Source organism: Podarcis erhardii (genome assembly GCF_964252035.2).
Source record: "Podarcis erhardii genome assembly, chromosome: 6".
NCBI classification, from domain to species: domain Eukaryota; kingdom Metazoa; phylum Chordata; class Lepidosauria; order Squamata; family Lacertidae; genus Podarcis; species Podarcis erhardii.
In genome coordinates, this window is record NC_138510.1 from 45,684,479 (window position 1) to 45,712,320 (window position 27,842).

Consider the following 27,842-nt stretch of genomic DNA (forward strand, 5'->3'; position numbering starts at 1 on the left):
TCCAATATGCTACAATGTTGATGGAAGAAGAAGAAGAGGAGTTTGATATCCCGCTTTATCACTACCCGAAGGAGTCTCAAAGCGGCTAACATTCTCCTTTCCCTTCCTCCCCCACAACAAACACTCTGTGAGGTGAGTGGGGCTGAGAGACTTCAAAGAAGTGTGACTAGCCCAAGGTCACCCAGCAGCTGCATGTGAAGGAGCGAAGACACGAACCCGGTTCCCCAGATTACGAGACTACCGCTCTTAACCACTTCACCACACTGGCTCTCAGGAGGGAAGTAAATTTTCCTTCCCACTTTCCCGGAAAGGAAATGGCCAACGGCTTGGGGGCAAGAAGAGGTGGTGCAGCTTGGAACAACTGCTGGCCCCATGTATTATCTTAGATGGTTACTTGGGAAAGGAGGGAGGAGGCTGTTGACACAGCTGACCTAGCAAGTTGGTTTGGGGAACTCTATTCAAAAATCTTTCCAGAATTAAACCTTTGTTTTATTCTGGTCTCAGACCTAACTTTTGCAATGTTCAACATGGCACGTTAGTAACTGTAGAACTGTGGCAGGTGGAGGATGCAACAGGAGTTTACAGAACACAGGGTTACCCATATTTTGAGGGTCACATGTCTTCTCAAAAGTCCCCAGAAGTTGGTGAATTCATGATTAAGCAAGTATGAAAGATATGTATTTTGTGTTACCTGGTCTCTTTTTGAAGGGAGAATCTTTTCCTGTGGTTTTGGAGAAGGCAGAGCTATTTTTTTCACCACGTTTTGCCATCTTGCTTTGGAATTCGTTCACCAGCTTTTCTGCCCACTGTTCCCGGGTTTCCATGGCCTCACAATACTGCACCCAGTGTTTGCAGCTGTCTCCTGAATAATACAGTAGGTTAATATTGAAAGGACCACTGTCTCTCAACTTCACAATGATCCATTCTGCAAATGCTTTACTGTACTCTGCACAACCTTCCTTAAACAGCCAAAGCATTCGTTTTCCTTGTTAGTGGCACAGTTCAGTTTTCAGATGGGAGAGTTTGTCTCCTTTTAGTACCACTCATCGCACAGGTGAACAAATTTTGCCATTTGGGTTTCAAATTCAAAAGCTTTTCAAAGCTGTATCTCTGCTCATTGTTTTATGTCAGGGAATTTCTGCACAATTTTTAGCACAATGAAAGTACAACCATTACTAACTTGTTGCACTCAGTTCTTTCAAATCTTCCCTTGACAGTGAATTCCTATATCACAGAAACCATATTTGTTGAACATTGGATTCACTATATTCTGCTCCTTGGTATTATGACTGCTATGAAGAATGTTGTTGCAATTAGTGCAATCTCAGCAATGTTCTGCACATTGAGCTCTGCTAAAAACAACCTATAAACCTCAATCAGAAAGACCATGTATGCCTTTCCACACATCTTTTGTGCACCATCCCTCCTCTCCCTATCCATTCCATGGTGGTGATAGGATAATGTTGGTACTGGAGAAGTTTATTGCAGCAGCACACCGACAAAACTAAATTGAGGTAGACTGGCTAAAATTCCAGTTCTTAGTCATTAACACTGTTTAAATTACAAAGGAGACTCACGGAATGTTCTTACCTGCCCAGTGGAAAGGATAATAGTCAAAGGCCAACCTCCTAAATGTTAGTTGCATTGCACCTCCCATTATTCCATGTTTGGAAGCACCTATGGGAAAATGAAAAAAACATATTTTTTTTGTCTTTTACTAGTCTTACACCAGGAGAATCAGAAACAAACTGTGCAGGTGAGCATTCTTCTTTGAGTGATACTTCTTTGAGTCCAGCATTCTCATATAGGCTGAAGAGGATGCCAGATCACAGTGCTGTAGTCACTGCACTGCTTTGGAGAAGACAAGTTCTTCACCAGCAGGGATTCTGTCCTATTTATACTACAAAATTGTCACTCCTCGCGCTTCTGCCTATATTCTGACTGCTTCCAGAGGAGTGGATTAACAGCCAATACAGCAATTCTGGACAACTTCCAGAGCAGTTCACTGGTCCCTAACATTCTCTGGGATTGTTAATTGGAAATCTATGTGAATCAGTGGCTTGTGTAGACCAGCTTTCACCAGCTGTAACTGAAAGGCTTGTTGAGCCCTAAAGATGTGCGATCCAATACACATTTATATATATTTTTGTACCTTAGGAAGCTTTCTAAAGAACACAGTTCAAACATCTTTTTAAAAAATCTGTTTTACAGATAATCTAACCTATTATCACTGGCCCCGACAACAAAATTCCTCCAATATACCGACACTATGAAGTATTAAACATATATACCGGGCCTCTAGTGCCACTGGATAGAGATACTAGTTTCTCAAACATCTACACGGCTGTAGCTAATGAAATTGCTGGGAAATATGCACTAACTGTGGGAAATAAAACAAAGAAAACAAATTGGAATAATGCTGAAGAAATAGCACTCAGGTAAAAGAACTAACTACATATTTTTGAGACATGTTATTCTAATAATAAAGAGTCTGTCAGTGATGTGGGGGAAAGGGATATACAGTGGTACCTTGGTTTAAGAACAGCTTAGTTTATGAACAACTTGGATTAAGAAAAAACAAAATAAAAGAAAAAAAATTCCTTCCAGTAGCACCTTAAAGACCAACTAAGTTAGTTCTAGGTATGAGCTTTCGTGTGCATACACACTTCTTCAGATACACTGAAACAGAAGTCACCAGACCCTTCTATATAGTGAGAAGGTGGGGAGGGGTATTACTCAGAAGGGTGGCAGATAGCTGTGATGAGCCTGTTGACGACTCTTAACGACTGCAATAGGTCTTACAGGAAAAAGCAAGGGGTGAGAACTTATTACCAAACTTAAAACCATGGAGAGACCTGGTCTGAACAAAGACATTGGATTCTTATCTCATTATACATGACAAAGCCATTTTTCACCTTCTCACCCCTTGCTGTGCAGCGATCCCACTGGCTGTCCTGGCTCATGGGATAGCTGCGCGCAGCCTCTCCCGGGCAAGGGGAGCCTTCATCCCCTGCCTGGGAGAGGCTGCACGCGGCTAAGCAAGAAGCCAGGACAGCCAGCGGGATCACAGCGCAGCGATCCCGCTGGCTGTCCTGGCTTATGGGATAGCTGCATGCAGCCTCTCCCAGGCAGGGGAAAGCCCCAAAGAGCCGCCACATGCTCCACACAGCTCTTTAAAGGGAGCGCTGAGCAGAGCCTCCCACCTGCATTCGCTCCATAAGACGCACACACATTTCCCCTTATTTTTTAGGAGGGGAAAGGTGCGTCTTATAGAGCGAAAAATACGGTAGGTGTTTTGGTTTGTGAACTATGCCTTGGAAGCAGAACATGTTCCTGTTGAATGTGTTCCATTTGTAAATTGAGTCCCCTGCTGCTATGGGAAAACACACCTTGGTTTAAGAACACTTTGGCTTAAGAACAGACTTACAAAACGAATTAAGTTCATAAATCAAGGTACCACTGTATAGTAACAATAGCAACCATTGCAGACAAAGAACACCCACCCGGGAATAGGATTAAAACTAGGACAAACCAAAATAGCAAGATGGTTCCTCAAGGAGGTAAAAATTGTTTCAAGTAAAGAAAGATCACCAGAAAACTCAAGAGAAAATTCACCAGATTAATTTAGTTGAATTACTCCAGATTTTCCCAGCCAGGATTCAAAAGTCATAAGAGACCAGATGAATTTGAAAGCAATCAAGTTATTTTCAATAAGATCAAGTGTCTGTTCTATTTGCTTATGTAAATTGCTTTTCAACTTCCACCAGTGTCCTCAGAAAACCATCCAAACCAGTCTGGTTACCTCAGCTCAAAATGAAAATGAAAATCTCAGGATGGAACTACCTATTACCTCAGCAAAAACAGATCCCCAAGGTCATGTTCACTAACGTAGAAGAAGGGTTAGGGCAGGAGAGGGGGGTGCTTAGATGTTATCCCCACCTTGATTATTCTTCCTTTAGCCCAAACATACTTATGTTTTCAAAGCCTGGTTTGTTAGTGGATGAGAAATGATTAAAAATATATGAGGAAGATCACTGGCAAAGAATGATAAATAATTGGAGTAAGAGTAAAGCACTTTGTCCCACCCACCAATTTTCTCTGGAAGTGCCTGTTGCATAATTTGCCTTAAGAGAAAAACAAAGGGCTGGGAACCTCATGTTTCTCCTCAAAATATGCAGTTTTCCTCTTAGGCACTTCTGAACCATGATTACTGCCTCACTGATGCCTGTAAGAAGTCTTTCATCATATAGTTTTTATATAGACTTGTAACCTGCTTTTTAATTTATTTTTTTACTAGACTCCCCATAACAGCTTACAACAGTTATAAAATACAGCTTTTCTATAGCAAAACTTTACAGCTCAAAAATTAAGACCATGCAATGGATAGACACATGAGAAAAGATGGGGCGGGGAGGAAGGGAATATGGAAAGAGAATTTTAGGTTCTCCTAATCGCAGTTTATGTTTGGGTACCTGTCTCTCGCGTGTGACTGTCATCACAGATGTGAAGGTCTAGACGGGAGATGAGAAGGTGGTAGGAAGACTCTTTCATATCATGTTTCTCGAAGTACTGGCTGATCACTTTGTGGCTGTTCCCAAATGACTGAGGCCAGGACTGTTGAGCACTCGGAGCTGGAGGTGTGATCTATAACAGAGAAATTAAGCTTAGGCATATACATATAGAACCAAGGTGAAACAATGGATTTATATTTTACGAGGAAGGAGACAACACAGGTTATACTAAAAAAAACCCTAGAGGGTGCTCTACTGAAACAGAAATTTAATATGGGGTGAGTGAGTCTTTGAAAATGTCTAATTAAATGAAGATTGTTCTTTTGAAGCCTTGCTCTTCCTTTTCACCTGCAGCATGAATTCAAGTGAGGGATACCAATGAGGAATCTTCAGGATGGGTAGAAATGTTGCCTTTTAGCCTTACTATTTAAAGATCAGGCAGTATTTCTCTCATCTCTGATCTTAGCATTATGAGATGGGTCTAGCTAGGCTCCCAGGCTAGTGGTTCACCACTGCTGGTTTTGACAAATTCATGGAGGATAAAGCTACCAAAGGCTGCTCACCGTGATGACTGTATACCACCTCCAGTATTAGAAGTATAACTCAAAATACCAGTTGCTGGGAATCACAACTGGAGAGAGGGCTACTTTGCACCGATTCTGCTCGTGGGCTTTCATAGGCATCTGACTGGCCACTGCTAGACCAGGATGCTGGACTAGATGGGCCTTTGGTCTGATCCAGCAGGGATCTTCTATATATATTTATTTTCCATTTAATAATATACGTTCACATCATTACACTCCACTTTAAGTCCCTGGCTCTTTAGAGCCTGTCAACTTCCTTCCACTTCCTGACTTTCAAAATTAACCTTTATATCATTGTATTTTGTATGTTTTCCAATTACACACATTACAAAATAATTCAAAATTTTAAAAAATATAGAAAGGTAGAAAGTTTCTCATTACACGTCTTCATACAACCCTGCTAGTGATGTTAATTGCTTACAATAATCTTTCAAATATCACATAAATTTAGTCCAGTCCTTTTGGAATACTTGATCTTGCTGCTTTCGGATTTTTCCTGTCAGTTTCACCAGTTCTGCCAAGTCCATCAACTTCATCTGCCACTCTTCTTTTGTTGGTACTTCTTGTTGTTTCCATTTTTGGGCTAAAAGAATTCTTGCTGCAGTTGTTGCATACATAAACAGTCTTTTATCTTCCCTTGGTATCTCTTCACCCACTATACCCAATAAAAAGGCTTTTGGTTTTTTAACAAAAGTATTTTTAAACATTTTCTTTAACTCATTATATATCATTTCCCAGGAAGCCTTTGCCTCTTTACAAGTCCAGCAGGGATCTTCTTTTATTCTTATGTATATTGTTATTATTACTATCACTCCCCTGAATTTCATCAGTTTTGAGTACAAGGCTGCCCTCTCTAAAGCTCTTCCCATCTCTTCTCTTCACTGACTTGACATCTCCTCATAATTACTGAGCCAAAAATCTGTGGGATGTTCTTTAGGAAGTCAGTTTGGAAGTTACTATGGAAAATAAAATTGGATCATCTTAAGCACAGACTGTTAATGCCATCTCAACACCAAGTTAATAAAGATTTTAAAAGGCAGTTAGTGCAATTTAATGGGTGGTTTAAAGAGAGAACATGAGGGAAGGGGCATAAGAGGGATACCAATGCACTGAAGCTGGGGAATGATAGTAACTATTTCACATGAAACATTTGAAGAAGATGTCTCAAGAGGGTTAAAAAAAAAACAGTGGCAGAAAAGAGATGGTAGAACTGTCCATTTCTATTTAAGAAGAAGAAGAAGAAGAAGAAGAAGAGTTTGGATTTGATATCCCGCTTTATCACTTCCCGAAGGAGTCTCAAAGCGGCTAACATTCTCCTTTCCTTTCCTCCCCCACAACAAACACTCTGTGAGGTGAGTGGGGCTGAGAGACTTCAAAGAAGTGTGACTAGCCCAAGGTCACCCAACAGCTGCATGTGGAAGAACGGAGACGCGAACCCGGTTCCCCAGATTACGAATCTACTGCTCTTACCCACACCACCACACTGGCTCTCATATTTAATATGTTTTGTTCCTCAGCAAGGAAAATCTCTGCAGTGGCCACTATGTGAAAGACAAAAGGGCAGCCATCTGACAGTGACAGAAAATTCTATACCCAGTAAAAGCTTCTTCACTAATGTCTTTGCTGTTTACCAAACACCATCATAGCATGTAAGGAAGAGCTGCTTACATGGACAGGTTCAGGAGCCAAACTTTTCCTTTGCTGGGCTGACTTCTCCATGGCTTCACTCAAGGACTCTGCATACTTCATCATTGCCTTCAGCTGAGAATCAGTCAGCACCCACAGCAAGTCATCAAGAAGGAACATGAGCTTGGATGCCACCACATTACAATCCTTTGTCTGTCTCATAAAGAGAAAAAAAGTTTAGCATAAACATCTGGTCCAAAAACATTTACTCCCTTTGCTGATGGGACTTCACAGAACTAATTAACTGAATTTCAGTGGACATGTGCAACAACAGCAAAGTGAGAAGTAGGCAACACCTCTGGCTGATTGCAGATATCTAGTTTGGGTATCTGATGGAAGTTACATTTGCCGGCATGCTCATAGCTCAGCATTTATCACTTTTATCTGAAGAAGAAAGGAACAGGCTGCGTTGTTAAACTTGCTAGAGCATGAAAACGAACAGATTATGCTGTGTGGGTGTTTCAAGCACTCATCTCACTGTGGGAATTTGTATATAATAATCAAGTTATCATATGTGAAGAATGATGTACTTCTGTAGGGTGCTTGGTATCTGCACAGCCATGGGCTTTACCACAGTGTCTAAAGGAGGGCATGCAATCTGGAGAACATGACAGAAATTGGACAAGCTGAAGTTTTTTTTTTAAAAAACAATATTTTCTTTGGGGGGGGGGGAGGAAACTTGAGATGGCCCTAAATCAGGAGTTTGATTTCTTTTTCGAGCATAGTTTCCAGTACCTTGACCTCTGCTTTTATACACCTATTACACACCCTAATGTTAACTATGAATTCCCACTCCTCTCTATTACTGTTTGAGACAAAACATACTGCAAGAAGAAGAAGGGAGGTTTGGATTTGATATCCTGCTTTATCACTACCCGAAGGAGTCTCAAAGCGGCTAACAATCTCCTTTCCCTTCCTCTCCCACAGCAAACACTCTGTGAGGTAAGTGGGGCTGAGAGACTTCAAAGAAGCATGACTAGCCCAAAGTCACCCAGCAACTGCATGTGGAGGAGTGGAGACGCGAACCCGGTTCACCAGATTACCAGTCTACCGCTCTTAACCACTACACCACACTGCAATGCCACACAATGTCCCTCATAAAAACCTTACGAAATAAAAATAAAATAAAATGCAAATTTTAATAATTCATTACAGCTACAGAACACAGACTTTCTAATTGAATGCAGAATGACTGCATAAGCAAAGAATTTCAGATCTCCAATATTCAGTAGAAGACCAAAGGATGTTATCTGAACATACTTGTGGGGCCTACTAAGTATTTCATCCAACTGCGCTTTCCATACTTGCCTTTCTCTTAAGAGATATTTGGATTCTGCCCTGGTTCGTAATAAGTCTTAGCGGGGTGGTGACAGGATCTTGATCTCCGTTTTCTGTAGCATCTGCCTCTATGCGAAGCGTTTGCCAGGTGAGTTCTTTAAATGTTAGAACCTATACAGAGGGGAGAGAGAGCACAAAGACAAAAAGGGAAGAATGCTGAACTTTTAAAGATGGATACAATGTATTGTAGCAAATTAGGAAACATACTTTACTGAAACAGGAAGAAAATGAGTGATTGCACTCTAGGGGAAACAATAGAACTCTTCAGCATCCCACCTTGTTTCAGAATGAGATGTGGCCAACAGCAGCCTTAGGGCATCCTCTATCCTTTGGGTCTAATTAGGCCTGGCACAGGTTGCAATTTGAGCCACAAGGCTGTTTCCCACAAACCATGGCCACCTGTCCCATACATGACAACCAGAAGGTTAAGATGAGCTCCCAATTACTCCTTTGCAAACAGGGCTCCCTGCCAGCAGAAATAAGCACAGACAGGGAACCCCCAACAAGATTGGCAGTACTAGGTAGTTCCCTGCTTTCTCACTGTGTGGGAAGCTAGTTTAAATTCAAACCCCTTGAAAGTATAGCTTCAAAGGAGGTTGCTGTAACCAGCTGGATCGGTAGCAGATTATTAAAGGTGGGCATTGGGGTGTCATTGAATGTCTATATTGCAAATCCTTGTGAGTCAGCAGAGGAGATTTCAAATAAGAGACTATTTAATTAGGGTCTTACCTCTCCCCTGTTTGGATCAGTGATGCGGGTGAAGCGGAGGTCACTTTGCTGCCAGTTGGGGTTGACACTGTATCCTTGAAGCTGCCACAGTTCAAAAGAAGCATGGAAGGCCTTGGAGTGGATCTTGATGGTGATGGAATTGACAGCAATAAACATACCCTCTACTACCTTCTCAGCAAAGCCATATTCACTGTAAGGAGGGAAAGGGCTTTTAAAAGGGCAGGAAATCTGATCATTGCAGCATGACATAACATTGTTACAAGGCAAGTTTCTGCTAGGCAGGTATTAAACACAGCAGATTCACAAGCTAGATGTGATCTCGGTGCTTATACTCTCCAACCCTTCTTCAGTATCAAGGAACACTGTAGTAATGAAATGTCTCTCTGCTCATGAATGTGAAATTCTGATGTTTCAGGATATTATAATGTACAGTATTCAGTAATTGAATTCAATTTATAAACTGAAACACTCATGAGCAATTATGATCCTACAGTAATAAACAAAGAGGAACAAGTTATATTTGGTGCAATGGAACACCGTAATGGAAACCAGAGTGCACAGAAACACTGTTTACCTTCCTGCCACAGTGGTACCTATTTATCTACTTGCACTGGTGTGCTTTCAAACTGCTAGATAGGCAGGAGTTGGGGCAGAGCAACAGCTCACCCCATTGTGCGATTCGAACCATCAAGTTTCTGATTGGCAAGCCCAAGAGGCTCAGTGGTTTAGACCACAGCGCCACCCGCACGCCTTACTATTTATCATTAACAACATGAAACAACATGAAACAACATGAAGCAGTTGCTGGGGCAGCATGGGCTCTTGCCACTGCACCACACTCCTTCTCAGTTACTGGCAGCAACATATGGCATTCAGAATCCAGGTAAGCAATGCCACCCTGTCTGTACCACTCTGGTGGCTGCAACTAATTAAACAGAGTATACATGCAGGTTCCACTATCTGCCCACCCTGAAAATTCACTTATCCAAACATAAAAAAATATTCCTAAACTTTACTATATACTCTGCAGATTCAGATATCCAAACATCTGGAGTTTGCCTGCTTCCTTATTTCCTTGCTTGTTGGGCTTTGTTGGTTGGTAGCAGCTATTTTCAGATAAAAACCATGCAGGGAGGGATGGAGGTAGTGAGATCAGACAAATCAAAGAGCAGGAGAGATCAGACAAATTGGGGAACAGGAGAGACTTCTCTGAAGTCAGTATTTTCTTTGTCTTACTTTTGCTGGTTGGCTGCAACCATTTCAAGAAGAAACCATGGAGAGAGGAGAAAGTGACACATCCCCAATTAGAAATGTTCCCATAAGAATCAATGGAAATTATGGACTCATTATGTGAATGCTTGCCTGACAAACAAACAATTTCCATTGTTTTCAGTAAGTGGGACCTGTGCACAGCTGTCAACTTTTCCCTTTTTTAAAAGGGAAATTCCCTTATTCTGAATAGGATTTCTCACAAGAAAAGGGAAAAGTTGACAGCTATGGACCTGTGTACAATATGTATAGTGCCACATAATTCTTTCCACATTAACAAAAATACTCATTTACAGAGTCACATCCAGCAGAGAAGCCAGAAATGTTGTAGCAGGGGGTAAGGAACCTTCAGCCTGCCAAAAAAAGAAAGAAAGAAAGAAAAAAGGTCCCTGTCAGGGAACTGCCATCAGGGCCCGAGGGAGAGACCGGGCTCCGGAGGGGTCCCAGAGAGCGTCCCGGGATGGGGAGAGGCAGCCCATCTTCTGGGGAAGAGAATCAGCGTAGCACCAGTGGAGAAGGGGGGCAGATGGGGGAATCGGCGAGGCGGTCCCATGACTCCTTGTCTGGGACCAGCGGGGAGAGTAAGGGTCCTCCGCTGCCCACACCCTCCTTGCGCAGAAGGCTTCCGCGCAGGGAGAGTAGGAGGAGACTAGGCGTCAAAAGAGCTTCTTTGCTGGAAGAAGTTCAAGAAACGCCCACTGACGGATTCTGCCAGCGATTGAGACAGCCACGGGTGAGTGGCTGTCCGGACAGAAAAGGTTCACTCAGGCAACCCAGCCAGGTGTTGCACCGGTTTACGCATGAGCAACCCCTAGAACCATTACAGTCCCCCATCTAGATCCTACAGTGCAAAGAAGAAAAAGAAAAAACCCTGTAACTTTTCTTAGTGGAATTATTTAGCAGGGAAAAGGTTAAGAATCATTTCCCCAGGTTTCTGCAAAAGAATGTAGCCTCCCTGGTTGCATTTTGTGAAAGAAAGAAAAGGATCAAGGAAAAACTACACAAGACTCACAGGAGGGTTGCTATTATACCAAAACCATATAAAAGCAGAATTTGTTGTGGTTTGGAGTCTAAACGTATAATACTTTATTTGTCAATACAGAAGTCAGGCTCTGTATTCTGTCGTACAGGCTCAACGTAAGTGTCCAGATTTTCAGTAAAATCTCAAGCAGCAGGAATTGAAAAGTAGAAAACTTGATTACAAAGTCAAACCCAACACATCATTTAAACAGGGAAAGCAGAAGTAACATAAAACACTGCAATGACAAATGTTGGTTACAAGCAATATTAACCTTTGTCCTGAAGCAAGGGCAATAGGAGACTGTCCATTGGGTGGCCGGGGCTCTTCACATGTTCGCATCTCCACTTCAACTTTATCCAACAACTGTGAACATAGCAAGGAAACAAGACATGGAAAAGTATAGTTACCTAAGAAAGAAGTGTTCATTAGCTATCCTAAAGGTTTGGGTTTAAGATATTCAGGCTCCTTCTGAAACTGCAGGATTAATTACTAGCACAAATGAGAGGCTAGGCAAACAAGTCTGGTAAACCCAATAGGTTTCAAGTATCAAAACCTTCCTAGGGCAAATCTTCTTATACAATTATTTACACAGCAATGTCTTCTGTATGATCTACTTGGCTGTTCTCTGTTTTGGATGTTGTTCCTCATTTTTCTTCTTTCTTTCATATGCTTCCCAAGTCTATATAGTCCTATATAAAAGTGTATTAATATTGGTAAATTATCATGAGACCCATTGAAATAAACTTTTGAGTAAGCCTTAGTTGGCTACCACCCTTTAATATAATTATTATTACTACTATTGTTATTTTATATCCTGCCTACTCAAGCTTTGAAACTGTAAGTAAGTTCAGCTAGGGGGGAAACAGCCTTGAGATTGGGGGAATCTCCAGTCAAGTATTGGCAAACAAGTGGGATTAAATACCTTTTCTTCCTACTAAGTTATTTACCCTTGTATATGTTGACAACTCCCACCATTACTTTATTCCAGAAAAGGCAAATTAGAGAACACTTGTCTGCAAGAAAACATATAGTTCCACCATAATTGATTGTATTTAGTTTATTTCATAAAATGTATACACCGCTTGATTATTTTAAAAGCAATCAAAGTGATTTACAAAATATAAAATAGTAAAATCAAGGGGGGGAAATCACAACTGTACTATAAAACATACAAAAGTTAAATACTAAAATATATTAAAACGTATGCCTAGATTCAGGGCAAATTTATGTTTACTTTACACATTGCAACATTTCTATATGACAGACATTTCTAGGTAAGGAACTGACATATTGTCCACGTGTGTCAAATGTCCCTAAAAATCCCAGCAGTATTCTCATCCCCTCAAAAGGGCCAATTAGCTGCTGCTCACAAAATAAAAATAAAAATAAAAATTACAATACAAAAGACATTTTTGTGTTAGATCTGAAAAGAAAAGACCTTTACTTAGCCTATTACAACCATGCTAAAAAAAATATTTCATTCTCACAAGTCACTACTCTAAAAAACACAAAACTGTGCATTTGTGTATAATTTTTGAGTGTACACAGGTAAGGCAATAATCTCAGAAGTGACTTAACACAATGAATCACAACTGAATCAAAACTAGATGTTTGCCTTGGAAGCAACTAGTAAAATGCAAGAAGGAACATTATAATATTAAAAATGGCTAATATACAACGAAATGCATATATGGAAAGGTCAGTTTATTTCACTAGTGGGTTAGGTATCAGTTCTTTCCTTCCCACATTTTAATTTTAATCATTGGAATTATACAGGACTATATCTCTCAATGAAAGTTGCAATATTGGAAATAGCCCTATGCTGCCACCAATTTGATCAACAGCAGAAGTATATAGCCTTAAGTTCCAGCATTGAAAACACAGGCTCTCTCTTCTTCTGAAACAATCTAGAGTTACAAGTTCTCACTAACAGGTAAGCAAGGCCATTACCAGACAGATTGGGTGAGTCTTCAGCTTTGTCCACTGGATCTGTAACAAGAAAGCAGATGTAAAATAAACACGAACTGTCACAAGGGCTAAATAGATTCAGGGTGACAGTAATAAGATCAGTTCCAGCAAACTGCTGCTCTGAAAAGTGACACTGTAAAAGCAGCTCTATGGAAATACAAGCTGAGGACAATACTATTTCTTGTACTCTTGCATGCAGAAGACATTTGATAAAGAACAAAGAGTGCTTTGGGTCTTTAGATTTATTGTGTCATGAACCTTCATGCCTACTTTATCAGATGCCCAAGTACAATATACAGCCAAACAGGAAACAGTGGCTTGGATCCAAATATCCTGCTGCACCAGCCAAAGGCATTTCCACCCATTTAGGAAAGTTACCAGTTCCACCTCTCTGTAATTTCCCATACCCATGAAAGGAGACTCCAGGGAATTAGAAGACCCTCCAGACTGCAGGGGTCAGCAACCTTTTTCAGCAGTGGGCCAGTCTACATGGTCCCTCAGACCATGTGGTGAGCCAGACTATATTTTTTTTGGGGGGGGGATGAACAAATTCCTATGCCCCACAAATAACCCAGAGATGCATTTTAAATAAAAGGACACTTTATATTCATGTAAAAACACGCTGATTCCTGGCCCGTCTGTGGGCTGGATTGAGAAGGCGATTGGGCGGCATCTGGCTCATGGGCCTTAGGTTGCCTACCCCTACTCCAGAGCATCTGAGGATTCCCCAATCAGTTATCCCCTTACATAATTGTTATGTTAACTTCATCTTTGTATCCAACTCAATGTACAGTGATACCTCGGGATGCGAACGGGATCCATTCCAGAGCCCCGTTCACATCCTGAATGCAACGTAAGACAAGATGGTGCGTCTGCGTGTGCGCAGGTTGTGTTTTGTTGCTTCCGCGCATGCCGTCATTTTGAGCGTCTGTGCATGCGCGAGTGGTGAAACCTGGAAGTAACACGTTCTGTTACTTCCGGGTTGCCGTGGAGCGCAACTCAAACGTGCTCAACCCGAAGCACATTCAACCCGAGGTACGACTGTAATTACTGTAATGAGCTCCTCATAACCCTTATTCAAAACCTGAAATGCTGTTAAATGTTAGTGAACAAAGCCCCTTTTCCAGCTATCTTTTAAAACACTTGTCCAGTACCGAGACCCTGAAGTATGAGATGGTCTTTCTAGAGACAATGAAATGAAACCTTCACCTTGCTGGTTTCCGTAATTTCTGTTTTTTATGTAACCTTCTATTAACCTGAAAAAGCTTGGGCCTGTAAAATTTTTCATAACCAAGCTTGCCAATGCGCATGCAGATCAAATCCTGAGTCATGTTACACATGAGAAATCTTGCTGTTTGCATTAGTTATACATTCTCATATTTGGGAGCATAACAAACAGTCCACTCCCTTATTGTGTTTGCTTTGCATTTCTTGCAAGGGCTGCTTCTCATGTTAATTTATCAACAAGCATATTAATACACATGTCAGAAAAAAATTAAAATCTGTTGGCAAAAGGAGGATCACTAATTTCAACTCTCCAGTGGTTTCTCCATACATGTACTGAGAAGGAAGAGACATTTCTGGTGTTTCAGCTGATAAAATGTTCCTAAAATGTTGCAAGTATTAACATCCCTATCAAAAAGCAGTAACATGAAAAGCAGCTCTGAGTATTAAACAAAGAAGGTAAAGGAGCCGATGGGGTCATTACTCTGGGAACAGTTCAAATCAAAGCTGCACTTTTTATTAACAATCTCCTAAACCATTTTGCACGGGGTTTGTGCCACTATGGGTAATCCTAATGGAGCTTAAACGATTACTCGCTTACATCAACTGAAAAATCAATTTCCTGCTTCAAAAAGAGCTTGGGGCAACATTTTCAAGAGGAGAACATTGCGCTCTGTGTGTAAATGTTCAATTGCAACTATTAAATACAATCCTTGCAATTATGCATTTAAACAGAACAAATTCAGATGAAACAGAACAATCAATTTAAAACTGAATTTAACCAGTCTGCTTGTAATTTCTGCAACATCTCTGGTTCAGAACTTGATCCTCTTGTGCCAGTTATTGGAGCAGATTTCATAGCACATGTACGGGAAGATTAGCGATTTGGGTACAAAGCCAGAGCAGCTTGGGGTGAGGATTCCACTTGTTTAGTAGGAAAGTAGGAAGAATGGCATGTAGTCAGGACAGGATATACTTTCAGTACTGCAAAAGCTTTTGCTGATAATTTCACTCACCCTGATGGAAGCCTTGTTACAAAAGACCCGAGTAATGGCAAGCCAGGTGGGCAATTCCAATACATTCTGCAGGACTTCTTCATCTAGTTCAAGGTTAGTCAGCTGCCCCTGTCCTTTGAGTGTGCTCAGGTTGATCTTATCAGGAGAGAGGTTCTTTGTAAACCTGTTGCCAAGGGGGAAAAGAGAAAAAGCTAAAGCTTGCATGGATCAGTGGACAGAGCAACCTTTCATCTCAGTTTCAGCTCATTCACCATAATTCTTGTTGTAAAGTAAGAATTATGTCATGAAATTGTCTACTTCTTGCAGTGTCCTCCTTTGCAATATTATATAGTGAGAAATATCAAAATTTTAAAATCCGTCTTACATTTAAAATGCTGCAAAAAATAATACAGACAGCAACATTTATCTGGATAAAATTCTGCTGGAGCATATTAAGTTCTCTTGTTGCTAGTAACTATAATTATTAGCTGTTAATTCCTCCTCCTAGAAAACACATATATCTTTCAGTACACTTGCCTGCCGAGTAGGTCTCAGATAATAGAGTCAATATGATGACTGAGGGTAGTTCTAATGCTGGATAAAAACTGTAAAGGCTTTCAGGGTAAAATGACAGGTAGAAGAATGGAGTGGAATGGAATGTAGAATAGACTTTGGTATGAATACATTAAGCAGTGGGAATGCAAAGATGGCAGTGAAACTATAAAGTGCTTTTCTTTTAAATTTATACTTGGGACTTCTCTTTTGATATTCAGCCCTTTTAACCCCTGGCTGCAATTCTCTGCCCATTTATGAGTTAATATACATAGGCACAGCTGTGAACATGTTTTCCTCTATGCTGGAAAATCTTGTCCTGTCCTTTCAAACAACTTACACCAGCCATCTCCTTGTTATCCACTGCAAAAGAGAATCGCTGTACTTTTTCAAACCTAGCTGTTAATTGTGAGTTCTCTGTTCAGAAATATTACACTGCATAATTAATGTTTGTTCATATATTTTCCCTATATCGTCACCATAATGTGAAGTTACCACAAGCTTTCTGTAAGCAACCATTTAGCATGAGGCAGGACTTAAGCAGCAAAAAGAAAGGAGTTTATCACAATCTGAGGCTAACAGCAAGCTTGCTGTGGGATTGTGCAGGGTTGCCTGATACTCTCTCCCTTGTGGATCAGTCATACCAAAACTATCTCTTAGAATTGCCCAATCCCAGAAAACTCCCAGCTCTTGTTGATACTGGGAACATTATGAGGAGGGGTGAAAACACCAAGTTCAGATACACAATGACAGAAATTTGCCAGTGTATGTTTTCACTTTCTTCCTCTGGCCTGATATAGATGTAACATTCCTAATTTAGCATGACAGGGATATCATGAATATTCTGCAAGCTCATATTCTTCCACCCTCAACAGTGTAACATTACAGCTGCATCACAAATTAACAGTAGCCAGGATTGCTGCCGTAACCAGATCTGGAACCCGGGCTTGAAGTGGTTATTCAACTCTGAGTACAAGGGCAATCCTGATTAGTCACAATCCTGATTGGTACTGATGCACAGGAAAAATTATACCCAGGTTAAAGCAAACCTTGGGAGGGAGTACAAAGGAACGCACAAGCTAACTTTATCTTGCTCTCAGTCTTTTAACCATGCCCCATGCCCCCCCCCCAATACAGGAAGTTTCTTTATACAGTGTCAAACCACTGGTCATCTAGCTCAACAATGTCTACACTAGGGATGAGCAGACCTTTGACTTGTGGGATGTACTTTTTTTTTAACAGCAAAAACCCTGAGATCTACCAACTGGAGCCAAGTGCAATATGGTGGCTCAGTTGGGCAGATATATGCTAGGAATTAATAAATATGGTGCATCTGAGCACATGCTCAGCCAGAAATTTGTAGGCATTGCCTTGGCAAAGCTAGGCCCCCCTCACCCATCAGCCTAATTTAGAAAGTGAAAACTTTTTAGTTGTTGCTATTTTCAGACAAGTGGAAATCAGAAGCACTTGCTGATCTACTGAAAATCACCTAGAGATCTACCAGTGAACCCTGATCTACCTTCTGCCTACCTCTGGACTGGACTGTTTGGCACTAACTCTCCAACGTTTCAGATAGAAGTCTTTTCCAGTCGTATCAGGAGACCCCAGAAATTAAACCTGGGAACTTTTGGATGCAAAAGATGTGCTTTACCACTGAGTGGTCCTTCTCCCCAACACAAGGAAGAAGAAACTAATGGACTAATAATCTACCATGCACATGAGTTGTGTCTTTTTGCTAAAACTGGAAATTCAAGGAAGAGAAATTAGCATACACTCCTGAGGTGGTCAAGCTTTTACTGATTCAGAGTGCCTGATTTAATTAGTTACCGTAAATTCAATGAGGTAGCAGTGGCTGGGGTTGTTTTCTCCCTGAGGTATACAATGAAGATGTGAATAGGGCCATGAGAGAACAATTTAAGCCTTTATTTCTCTCTAGACACACGAATCCCTAGGCTGTTTCTAATCTGCAACTAGTAGAGTACTATATCACTCTGCAAAAAAATAGTTCTATTTAAAGCACATAACATTAACATGATTCAACATCACTCTGGGTTGGTGCAATAAGGCTGTAACCAGGTCTCTCAGTGTGGTCACAGGCCACAGGGACTGTCAAGGGAAAAACAGATCAAGTTATCCTGCCCATTCCTCTCTCCAAAGGACCTAGCTCCATAGGAAAATGTTCTCAACAAGAAACAATCTGAACTGAAACTGTGTGATAATGTATCTTCATCCTTTCTGGATCCCAGTTCATTGAGATTATCCGCCTGATAATTTGCTAATTACTGAAAACCCAAAAGCATTTCACACACATTCCTCTTTTCTAATTCTTCACAGCAGCCCAGCAGGTGGAGAAGAAAAGACCCCATTGTTGGCAAGAGTAAGATTAGATTCCAGTGTTAATCACGCCCTGTGGTTCTCTCATTTCCCTTTGCCTGAAAAAGCACTACTTCATTGTGCCTTTCACAAAGACAGACTTCAGCAAAACTCTGCCAGAAACTCAGCAGGGAAAAGAAGAGTGAACAAGGGCTATTCTGGTCGCAAGTAGAATCAGTTCCAGGTTTGGCTGTGACTCTGCAAGAAACAGATGCTGAACAGACAGCTGAGAACCTGGTGAACCCAATTTATGGCTAATTCATATATTCCACTGGCCTCTCTATGTGCATTTAGTAGCATAGACAATGATCTAATCATAAAAGCAGTATAATTAGGCAGATACTCTTCAGTACTACAGCAGGAACTTCCATGAAAGGGGTGGCTGAATATGTATTTCCTTGTCCACAAAAGTGGCTGCCACAGTACTGCAAGAGTTGCCATCTTCACACATTACATTGCTCATAGGAATCGGGTACTTTCTTGATCTCCTTAATGTATAACTAATATACAAGTTGGCTTCCAGGTGGTTGGGATTTTTTTTTTGTTAGGCATGCTGATTCAGAGTGCCTGATGCTTGCATGCTACACATAGACACTGTGCAGCCTCCATCTATCTCTGCTAATGCAAATCCCAGGCTAGAGACTAACAGGAGCACCACAGGAAGCACAGTCCACAACAGTAGCTACTCAAATTCCTTGTACTAGTTAATACCTTTTTCTTGCAATACCTTTTCTTGCACTTTCAGGCAGGTGCTACCAGCTGTAGGAAAAGGTATCACCTGGACAATCCTCTGCCTTCTGATTCTCTTCTAATTTTTATTCACTGCATGAAATTATTGTTGGATATTCTCTCTGTGTGTGAGTTAATCATTTGTTCCAGAAACAGAGAAGAACAGAGAAGATGTCTCAAGAAGCAGCAGAAGGCTGAGATTGATTTGTCTCTGCAAGAACATTTTCTGTGGGAACTGTTCTTTGGACATGCGCAGTGTGACAGGAAGTATTGATACCAACAGTTCTGTATAACTTGTGAGTCTCTTGCTTGTGTCTTGTGGTAAGAGAAACAGAGAGTCTTGGACTCTTGCTGGACTCTAAGCATGTCTTGACCATGGCAGTGGTGAATGTCTGTATATATTTGCTACCAATACGCTTTTATGCCTGTCAAGTAAAGTTTCTACACTTGACTGAATCTTTATGGCATCCATGAGTGTTTATTGACTACTGTGTGTACCTTCAACCCCAAGGAAGGAGCTGCGTTGAGATGTAACTCTGCTGAATATGGATACTGGCACACAAGCACAGCGAAAGTGATGCCGGACCCAATCCTTCTAAATCATCCATCAGAGGTTGATGGATTGAAGCAACAATAATATCAGTGAACAGTGAAACCATGTTATTTTTTTTTTTTTTTTTATTATTATTAAGGATTTTCTTGTTTTACAGAAGGGTAGTGCCTCGTATTTTTTCTTCTTCTTCTTCTTCCATGTAACGTTTTTACAAATCCGTTTCATTTGTTGAGGCATTAGGGGGAGAAGAAAACAGAAATAAAAAAGAAAGGGGGGTGGGGAGAGGGGGGGGATGGATGGGGGTGGGGTCGGGTGGCGGTGTTTCTATTATGTTTAATGTATGTAGAGTTTGGTGTCAGCGTTGCTTGTGTTGTTCACTTGTGTTCCTTTGGTGGTGAGAGAGGTTGGGGTTGGCTTAGGGTGTGATTGTTTGCTTGTGATTGGCTGTGGTGATCTTTGTTTTCGTGTGCGAGTGAGGTGGGTGGGTGTTTTGGATCAGGTTAGCCATATTGATTTGTATGCTGTTGGTGGATTATTGTCATTGTCCTGTTGGGCTGTGTATGTGATAAAGGGGAGCCATACCGGGGTGAAGGCGTCTTCTTCTGTTTGTCCCCGTGTCAGTTTCAGTTTATTAGTTAATTTTTCTAGTAGGGCTGTTTCCCATACTATTTGGTACCATTGGTCCATGCTTACTCCTGACAGGTCTCTCCAGTGTCTGGTTATGATGCTTCTGGCTGCTGAGAGCAGGTGGGTTATGAGTTCTTTGTGGTGTAAATGGGCATTGTTGTCTTGGAAGATGTTTAGTAGGGCCAATTCTGGGGTGATGTCTATTACTTGCTTAGTTATTTTACATATTTCTCGTATGGCTGTTGTCCAGAATAGTTGAATTTTGGGACACTCCCACCACATGTGGAGGTATGTGCCTGAGGAGGTGCACCCTCTCCAGCATTTTGGTGAGGTTCCTGGGTGTATTAGCGCTAGTTTCCTTGGTGTTAGGTACCACCTGTAGGTGAGTTTCAGTGTGAGTTCTTTTCTTTTTGTTGATATGGATTTAAAGGGGGGTTTAGACCACATTCTGGTCCATTGAGTGGGGTTAATCTCATAGCCTATGTCATTCTCCCATTGTTTTTTGATTGTGTCTAGGGGATTTGCGGGATTTTGGAGTAGTATTTTGTATATTGCGGATACCGTCCCTTTACCGTTTCCCTTTGTTGTTAGGAGGAGGTTTTCGAAGGCTGTCAGGGGCCTAGTTGCTGCTGATTTTACTGTTGGGTTGTTTAAGAAGGCATGTAGTTGGTGTTGTGTTAACCAGGTCATTTGGGTGTCTTCTAGTTTGTCTTGTATTTCTTGTGTTGACAAGGGTTTGTTATTTTTATAAAAGTCTATTAGGCGATATAAGCCTTTGGTTCGCCAGGTTTTTATCTGGAGGTTTTGTGCTGCATGGTGGAATAATGGGTGGTACGCCAGGGGGATTAGTGGGGATGGGGTTGGGGAGAGTTTGCCTATTTGTGTTTTCCATGCTTTGAGCATGGTCTGTGTGTACCTGTTAAGTGTTGTGGGAATTTTCTTTAGTTTGTTTGGGAGGAGTGGGTATGTTGTGGTGCAGGTGTTTTCAATTGTGTCTCTCTCTAGGTGTACCCATTGTTTTGTCTCATCTTCTAGTATATATGGGATTATATGGCGTATTTGGTTGGCATTGTAATATGCTTCTATGTTGGGGATTCCCCATCCTCCTTCTGAGGTGGGGAGGTGCAGGTATTTGGGGCTTATTCTTGGTTTTTTATGTGAGAAGATGAAGGAGTGTAGTTTTCTCTGCCAACTGCGAAGTTGTGTTGAGGGGATCCAGATTGGGAGGGTTTGGAATAGGTAAGTTAGTTTTGGGAGTGTGATCATTTTGATCATGGCTATTTTGTCTGAGAGAGTGAAATTCGTGTTATTCCATCTCTTTAGGTCTTTGTTAATTTGTCGCCACAGGGGCTTGTAGTTGTGGAGGTACAGTTTATTGAGGTTTCTGGTTATTTGTACCCCTAGGTATCTGAACTTGGTGTGGCAAAGTTTTATTTTGGTGACCTTCGTGAGTTCTTTTTGGGTGTGAGGAGGGGTGTTGAAGCACATAGCTTCTGACTTTGTAAAATTTACCTGTAGGCCCGACACCATTGCAAATGTGTTGAGTTCTCTGATTAGGGAGGTTGCTGTGCTTATGGGGTCTGGTGTTGTGACCATTAGGTCATCTGCAAAGAGCCCTAATTTATAGGTTCTGCCTTTTATTTCCACTCCCTTGATGTCTGTGGCTGCTCGGATGCGGATTGCTAAGGGTTCCAGAGCCAGGATAAATAAGAAGGGAGACAGTGGGCATCCTTGTTTTGTGCCTCTTTGGATAGCTATAGTATTAGAATCCATATTGTTAGTTCTGCATTTTGCTGAGGCTTGGGAGTATATTTGTTTGAGGATTTGTAGGAAGTTGGGGCCAAATTTCATGTTAGTTAGTACTGCTAATATGTATTTCCACTCCAAGCAATCAAAGGCTTTGAGGATGTCTAGGGACATGATTGTCAATGGGAGTTTCGTTGCCTTGCTGTGTTCGATCAGGTTCAGTAGTTTCCTGATGGGGTCTGTTATATTGCGGCCAGGGACAAAGCCAGTCTGGTCTGGGGCTATTAACTTGTGTAGGAAGATTTTTAGGCGGTTGGCCAAGATTGATGTGAATATCTTGTAGTCTTGGTTTATTAATGAGATTGGGCGGTATGATTCTACTTTGAGGCTGTCTTTTAGTGGTTTTGGGATGGAGACTATTTTGGAGTGGGTCCAGGTTTTGGGGATGGGGGCCCCTTTTATGATGTCGTTGAATAGGCGGGTCATGTAGGGCATCAAGGGTTCTTTGAATTTCCTATAGAATTCTGCTGTGAAGCCATCTGGGCCTGGGGCTTTGTGTGGTTTCAGGTTTTTGAGGACCGCATCTATTTCCTCTGGGGTGATAGGGCTGTCCATGAATTCCTGTTCCTCATCAGTTAGGGTAGGCATGGTCAGTCCTGCTAGAAATGTTCTGATTTCCTTCTCTGGTGGGTTATGGGAGGTGTATAGGTTGGCGTAGAATTCTGCAAATTCTGAGGTTATTTCTTCGGGGGAGAATGTTATGTTGCCGTCTTTTTTGGTGATGCAGTGTATTCTTGTTTTGAGTGCTTTTTTCCTACATCTATTTGCTAGTAATCTGGAGTTTTTCCCTCCATATTCGTAGAAACGTTGTTTAGAGTATAGAATGTTGATCATTGTTTTGTTAATTTCTAGGGAGTCTAGTTCTCTCCTTTTTTGTTCTATAAGTTTGAGGAGTTTTTTAGATCCTGTTTGTTTGTAGCGTGATGAGAGGGCTGTGATGTCTTGTTCTATTTTGCTAATTTTTGAGGAGGTTTGTTTTTTAAGGAATGTTTTCTCTTTTATGCAAGCTCCTCTGGTGACCGCTTTCATTGCGTCCCATAGGAGGGGGGTTGTTATATTGTTTACATCATTTTCCTTGAAGTAGTTTTGGAGGGTTTTTGTGAGACTCTCTCTAATTTGTTTGTTTGTAGTTAGGATGGGACTGAAGGACCATGATGGGGTGGTTTGTGTTCCTTCTCCTATTTTAACGATGACTTCTACTGGGGCGTGATCTGTGATTTTAATGTTACCTATGTTTGTTGATTCCACTGAGGGGATCAGACCCTGTGTGAGTAAAATGCTGTCCAGTCTGGACACTGTATCATGGCGTCCTGATTGGAATGTATGGCTGATGTCTCCCGGGTTTTGCTCACCCCAAATGTCGTAGAGACCCCTGTTTTTTAGCATTTTTAGTAACTTGTAAGAGTTCCTAGTTGTTGGGGGTTTCCTTCGGAGGAAGGTTGCCCATGGGGTTGTGGGGTGGATATCTTTCAGGGATAAACCTTTCATATTTAGATTGAGGTCCCCTCCTAGGATTGCTTCCCCTTCAGAGAAGGAGAGGAATTTGTTTAGTGTCTTCTGGAAGAATTCTAATTGTTTGGTGTTTGGGGCATATATGGAGCCGATTGTCAGTTTGATTTTGCCATCTAGTGTCCCTTTAGCGAAAATGAATCTGCCTTTTTTGTCCTTGAGGACTGTTGTGGCAGTGAAGTTCAGGTCTCTACTGAGTATTATGGCTACACCACGAGCTTTCCCTGAGCCTTGTGCGACCCACTGTTGACTGAAGCGGGGGTCGCTCAGGAGTTTGCTGCCTTTGGGTGGGTTGTGTATTTCTTGTAGGAAGGTGATGTGTGGTTTCATGGTGTTTATGTATGAGGTGATGCGTTTTCTTTTGATGGGGTTTCCCAGCCCCCTCACATTTAATGTAATTGCTTTTAGGTTAGCCATCTTGCTTATCTTTTATGTGGGGCGATTCCCTGCCAACCCGTTCGGGTTGTCTTGTGTCTCTCTCTTCGTGTTGTTTAAAGAACCAGTGGGGTTGCGCTGACCTAGGGTGTGGTGGGTGGGGGGCTAGTGGGAGTAGAGTGAGATTTGGGTTAAAGAGTAGGGGGTAAGTTGTAGGGAGTTTCCTATATATAGTCATATAGGTGTTTGTTTGGGGTATTTTGGGCCATCTGGCATTTAGCCGGTTGGTCCTAGGTCTCAGCTGGTGTGGAAGGCCATGTTCAAGGACAGGCCATCTCCCCTGTTGTCTGCGATAGGGGGTGATCAGCGAGACAGTGTGAAGTGACTTTGTAACGTCGCTGTCAGGTATAAGGTTCGTAAGCAATGTTGCCAATGTTATAAGCAACATTGTTGGTGTGTTGGGGTGGGGATGTGGGTGCTGGTACGCTCTGGTGCCACCATATTGCTGGTTGGGTATCAGATTTTAGCCTGATTGTGGGTTGTGTTATTAAGGTTGGAGTTGTTTTTCCTTAGTGTGGAGTATGAGGATGTTGAAGGTGTGGGTGATGGGGAATGTGGTTGAGGTCGTCTGGACTGGTGTTGGGGTGGGGGTTTCTGTGGGGGTGCGGGGCTGGGGGGAATGTTGATGGTGTTAACTAAATCTATGTTTTGGGGGGGGAGAGGGGGAAAAGGGGGGGGGGAGAAATCACCAGTCCTTCGGTTTGTGGGGTTTTTTCCTGGTTGCTTCATTGAGCTGCAGTTGTTGTTGTTGTTGTAGGGTTGTCCATCTGCGATGAATTGGTTTGGTTAGTCTTGGTCTGGTTTCTTGTGTCGTATGGCCGGCGGGACGGTTCTGAGCGTTGTGCTTGTCTGTATTGGTTTGCGTTGTTCTGCCGCTTCTGTTGTTTCTTTTTGCTCTGTACCGTCGTCCAGTTGCTTGCTGTTGTTTCCTCGTGGTTGGGGCTGTCACTTGGTGGATTTGTCGGTTGCCATTCCGGTGGGAGGTCGAGTTCAAGGTTCTTTAGTAGTTGCAGGGCCTCAGGTATGCTGGTAACCATGTGTTGTGTTGTATTGGTTGTTACAATGAGACGGAAGGGGAAGCCCCATCGGTATTTGATCCCTGCTTGTTGGAGACGCTGGGTGCATGGGCGCAGGCTTTTCCTCCGGTTTAGAGTATCCTGAGATAGGTCCTGTAGGGCCAGAATGGGGGTTTCTCCATATCGAAGGTTGGTTGAGTTTCTGAGGTTGTTCCATACCTCTTCCTTCTTTTTGTAGCGCGTGAAGCATACAATGATGTCTCTTGGGGGGGCGCTGGGTTTTGGCATAGGTTTTAGGGCTCTGTGAGCCCTCTCCAAGTCATCTGCCTCAAGTTTCAGGCCTGGGATTGTGTTTTTCAGCCAGCGTATAATTAGGTCTGTTGGGCTTTTCTCCTCTGCTTTTTCAGGAAAGTTGCGGAAGCGGATGTTACAGCGTCTATTGCAATCTTCAAGGTCGGCTTGCTTAATTTTCATCTCTCTGTGTTCTGTTTCCATTTGGTTTACCAGTTCGTCCAGTTTCTTGTTCACACGTGCATTCTCCTCCCGGTATTGCTCTATTATTTTTTCTTGCATTTGGTTTTTGTTCTCTAGAGCTTCCACTTTGGAGGTTAGATTGTTGATTAGTACCTGCATGGGAGCCATTGTGGCCTTCAGTGTTTCTTCTAATCTTGCTTCCATTTCCCTCAGATCTCGTTTCGTTATTGGGTGGTCATCATCTTGAAGGGGAGTTACCATCTTAGCATTGTTTGCCATCTCCCTGGTTGGTGTAATCTCAGTCTCCCTGATAGTTTTGGTTTGAGGTTGGCTTGGCGTCCACTTGGGGTAGGGCGTGTGGTGGTTAGGAGTTGTGCTTGTGGTGATTCCTGGGTATTGTTGGGTTGTTGAGCTGATCAGGCTTTGTTGGCTGGTGGCTTTTACAGAGCGTTTGGATTAGGCGGTCATTTGTGTCACTTCTAGCCTGTGTTTTAAGAACTTCTCTTGGGTTTTCTGTAGTTGCCTCAGCGGTGCCGCCGAGGCTGGGGGGGAGGGCAGGTAAGCAGAGGTGGGTAGACTAACGGACAGACAGTTCATATAAAGGGAGGGGGGTTAGCAGGTAGAGATGCAAGAGATTAGAGGGGTGGGGCCAGGGGAAATATGTCTTTAGGAGGGGGTTGTATATACCCAAAGGGGTACTGGGGTCCAGTTAAGGTGGAAATTGGGGTTGGGAGTGCGCTTAGAAACAGAGACAGACAAATAGGCTATATGTAAAGGGTGGAGGGAGAAAAGGGAAGAAGAAGAAGAAGAAAGAGAGAAGAAGGGGGAGGCGGGGGGGGGGAGAGGGGAGATTGGAGTAAGAGAGAAGAGAGAGAGAGAGCCAAAAAGAGTTGAGAGGAGAGATAGTACAGTAATATCAGAGGTATTAGATTGCAGCAGTAGTTTTAGCTATAGTATGAGGGGGCAAATTATGATAGGGTGATATGAATGTGTGTATGTGTTTCCTTTAGGGGAAGGGGGGGGATGGAGAGGGAGGAGGGAGAGAGAATGAGAGGAGGAGGGGGAAGGGTGGGGGAGGGAAGGAGAAGAAAAGAGAGGGGGAGAGGGGAGGAGGGAGGGAGGGTGAGCTGCTGCAATGGTATGGGGGAAAGTCTTATTTCAAAAGAGGGGGTGGGGGGAAAGGGCTCCCCTCTCAAAAACAAACTGACGGACAGGCTAAAAAAGGGGGGGTTGATTTTAAAAAATAAAAGGGATAGAAAAAAAAAGTTGGGGATGGAAAATGAAAGGTGGGATAAGGGGAAAAAATGAGGAGGGGTGAAGAGAGAGAGGGGAGAGCAAAAAGGGAGAGAAAAATAAAAGGGGGGAGTTGAGGGAGAGAGTATCAGTAACAATAGCAGTGATATAGAGGAAATTTTTGTTTTAAAAGAGAGTGGTGGTCGTAGCTGGGGGCGAAAGATTCCCCCCTCAAGAACAAGCCAACAAATAGACAAGAACGGGCTTTAAAAAGAGAGAGGGGAAAAAATGTGTGGTGTTTTTTTTAAAAAAAATAAAATAAAATAATAATAATAATAATAATATTTTCCCCTAATTATTGTTGTTATTTTTTATTTGTAAAAAAGTAATTAAAAATGTACAGGTAAAAGATAAAAATGAGAATTAAAGGTAAAAAAAAAAAAAAGGGGGGGGGGTTGTCTTTAGATAGATAGATAGAGCTTTTTATTTAAAAATGAAAATAAAAATGAGTAAAGTATAGGTAAAAGAGGATAGGTAAAAGAGAGTGGAAAGTCTGGGGCGAAGTGGCAGTCCCAGGAAATGGCCTGTGATGGTTCAGGGCTGTTTTCTGGGTACTGCCATTTTAATTCTTAAGAGGGGGGTTTGAGGTGAAAATAAAATGAGGTTTAAATTGAGGGTGTGTGTGTGTGGAAAAGTGTGTCTTTAAATAGTGTGTAGAAAAGATAGAAATAAAAATAGAGATTCAAATAAAGGGTGGCTGCAGCAGCAGTGGCCCCTCTCTTAAAAAGAAAAATGATAAAAGTAGGTATATGGGGGGGGGGAATAAAAAAGAATTTCTTTTTTAAGAAGGGGGGAGAGGGGTAGGAAGGAGTTAAAAAAAGGATTTTGTTTGTTGGCTGTTGTTTTTTATAGAAAAAAGGAGAAAAGAAGGGGGTAGTTTCTTCCTTTCTGTGATCTCCTTTGTCATGCGGCTTTGCATGGAGGGGTAGGCTCCGGTCGGCTCAGCCACGTGTTTTTTTTTTTCGCAGCGTCCTTTGCCTTCCCGTGTTCACCTACCTCCCCTCTTCCTTGCCGGCAAAGCTAGGGCTCCTCTTTCTTTCTTTCTTTCTTTCTTTCTTTCTTCCTTCCTTCCTTCCTTCCTTCCTTCCTTCCTTCCTTCCTTCCTCCTTCTCTTTTTCTCCCTCTCTGCGTTAGCTCCACTGTCTTCCTG

The 27,842-nt window shown here is 42.1% G+C and overlaps 1 protein-coding gene across 1 annotated transcript in view; it reads right to left on the bottom strand.

Moving 5' to 3' along the window:
- BLTP3A (bridge-like lipid transfer protein family member 3A) overlaps positions 1-27,842 on the bottom strand; it is a 58,297-nt gene that overhangs the window by 16,976 nt on the left and 13,479 nt on the right. Inside the window, exons 2-10 of the mRNA XM_081866463.1 lie at positions 15,347-15,509; positions 13,089-13,127; positions 11,410-11,501; positions 8,849-9,038; positions 8,090-8,230; positions 6,764-6,934; positions 4,473-4,644; positions 1,591-1,677; positions 692-862 (exon numbers count right to left, since the gene is read on the bottom strand). Of these exons, the coding sequence (XP_081722589.1) occupies positions 692-862; positions 1,591-1,677; positions 4,473-4,644; positions 6,764-6,934; positions 8,090-8,230; positions 8,849-9,038; positions 11,410-11,501; positions 13,089-13,127; positions 15,347-15,509 (1,226 nt within the window). The remainder of the gene's footprint in view (positions 1-691; positions 863-1,590; positions 1,678-4,472; positions 4,645-6,763; positions 6,935-8,089; positions 8,231-8,848; positions 9,039-11,409; positions 11,502-13,088; positions 13,128-15,346; positions 15,510-27,842) is intronic.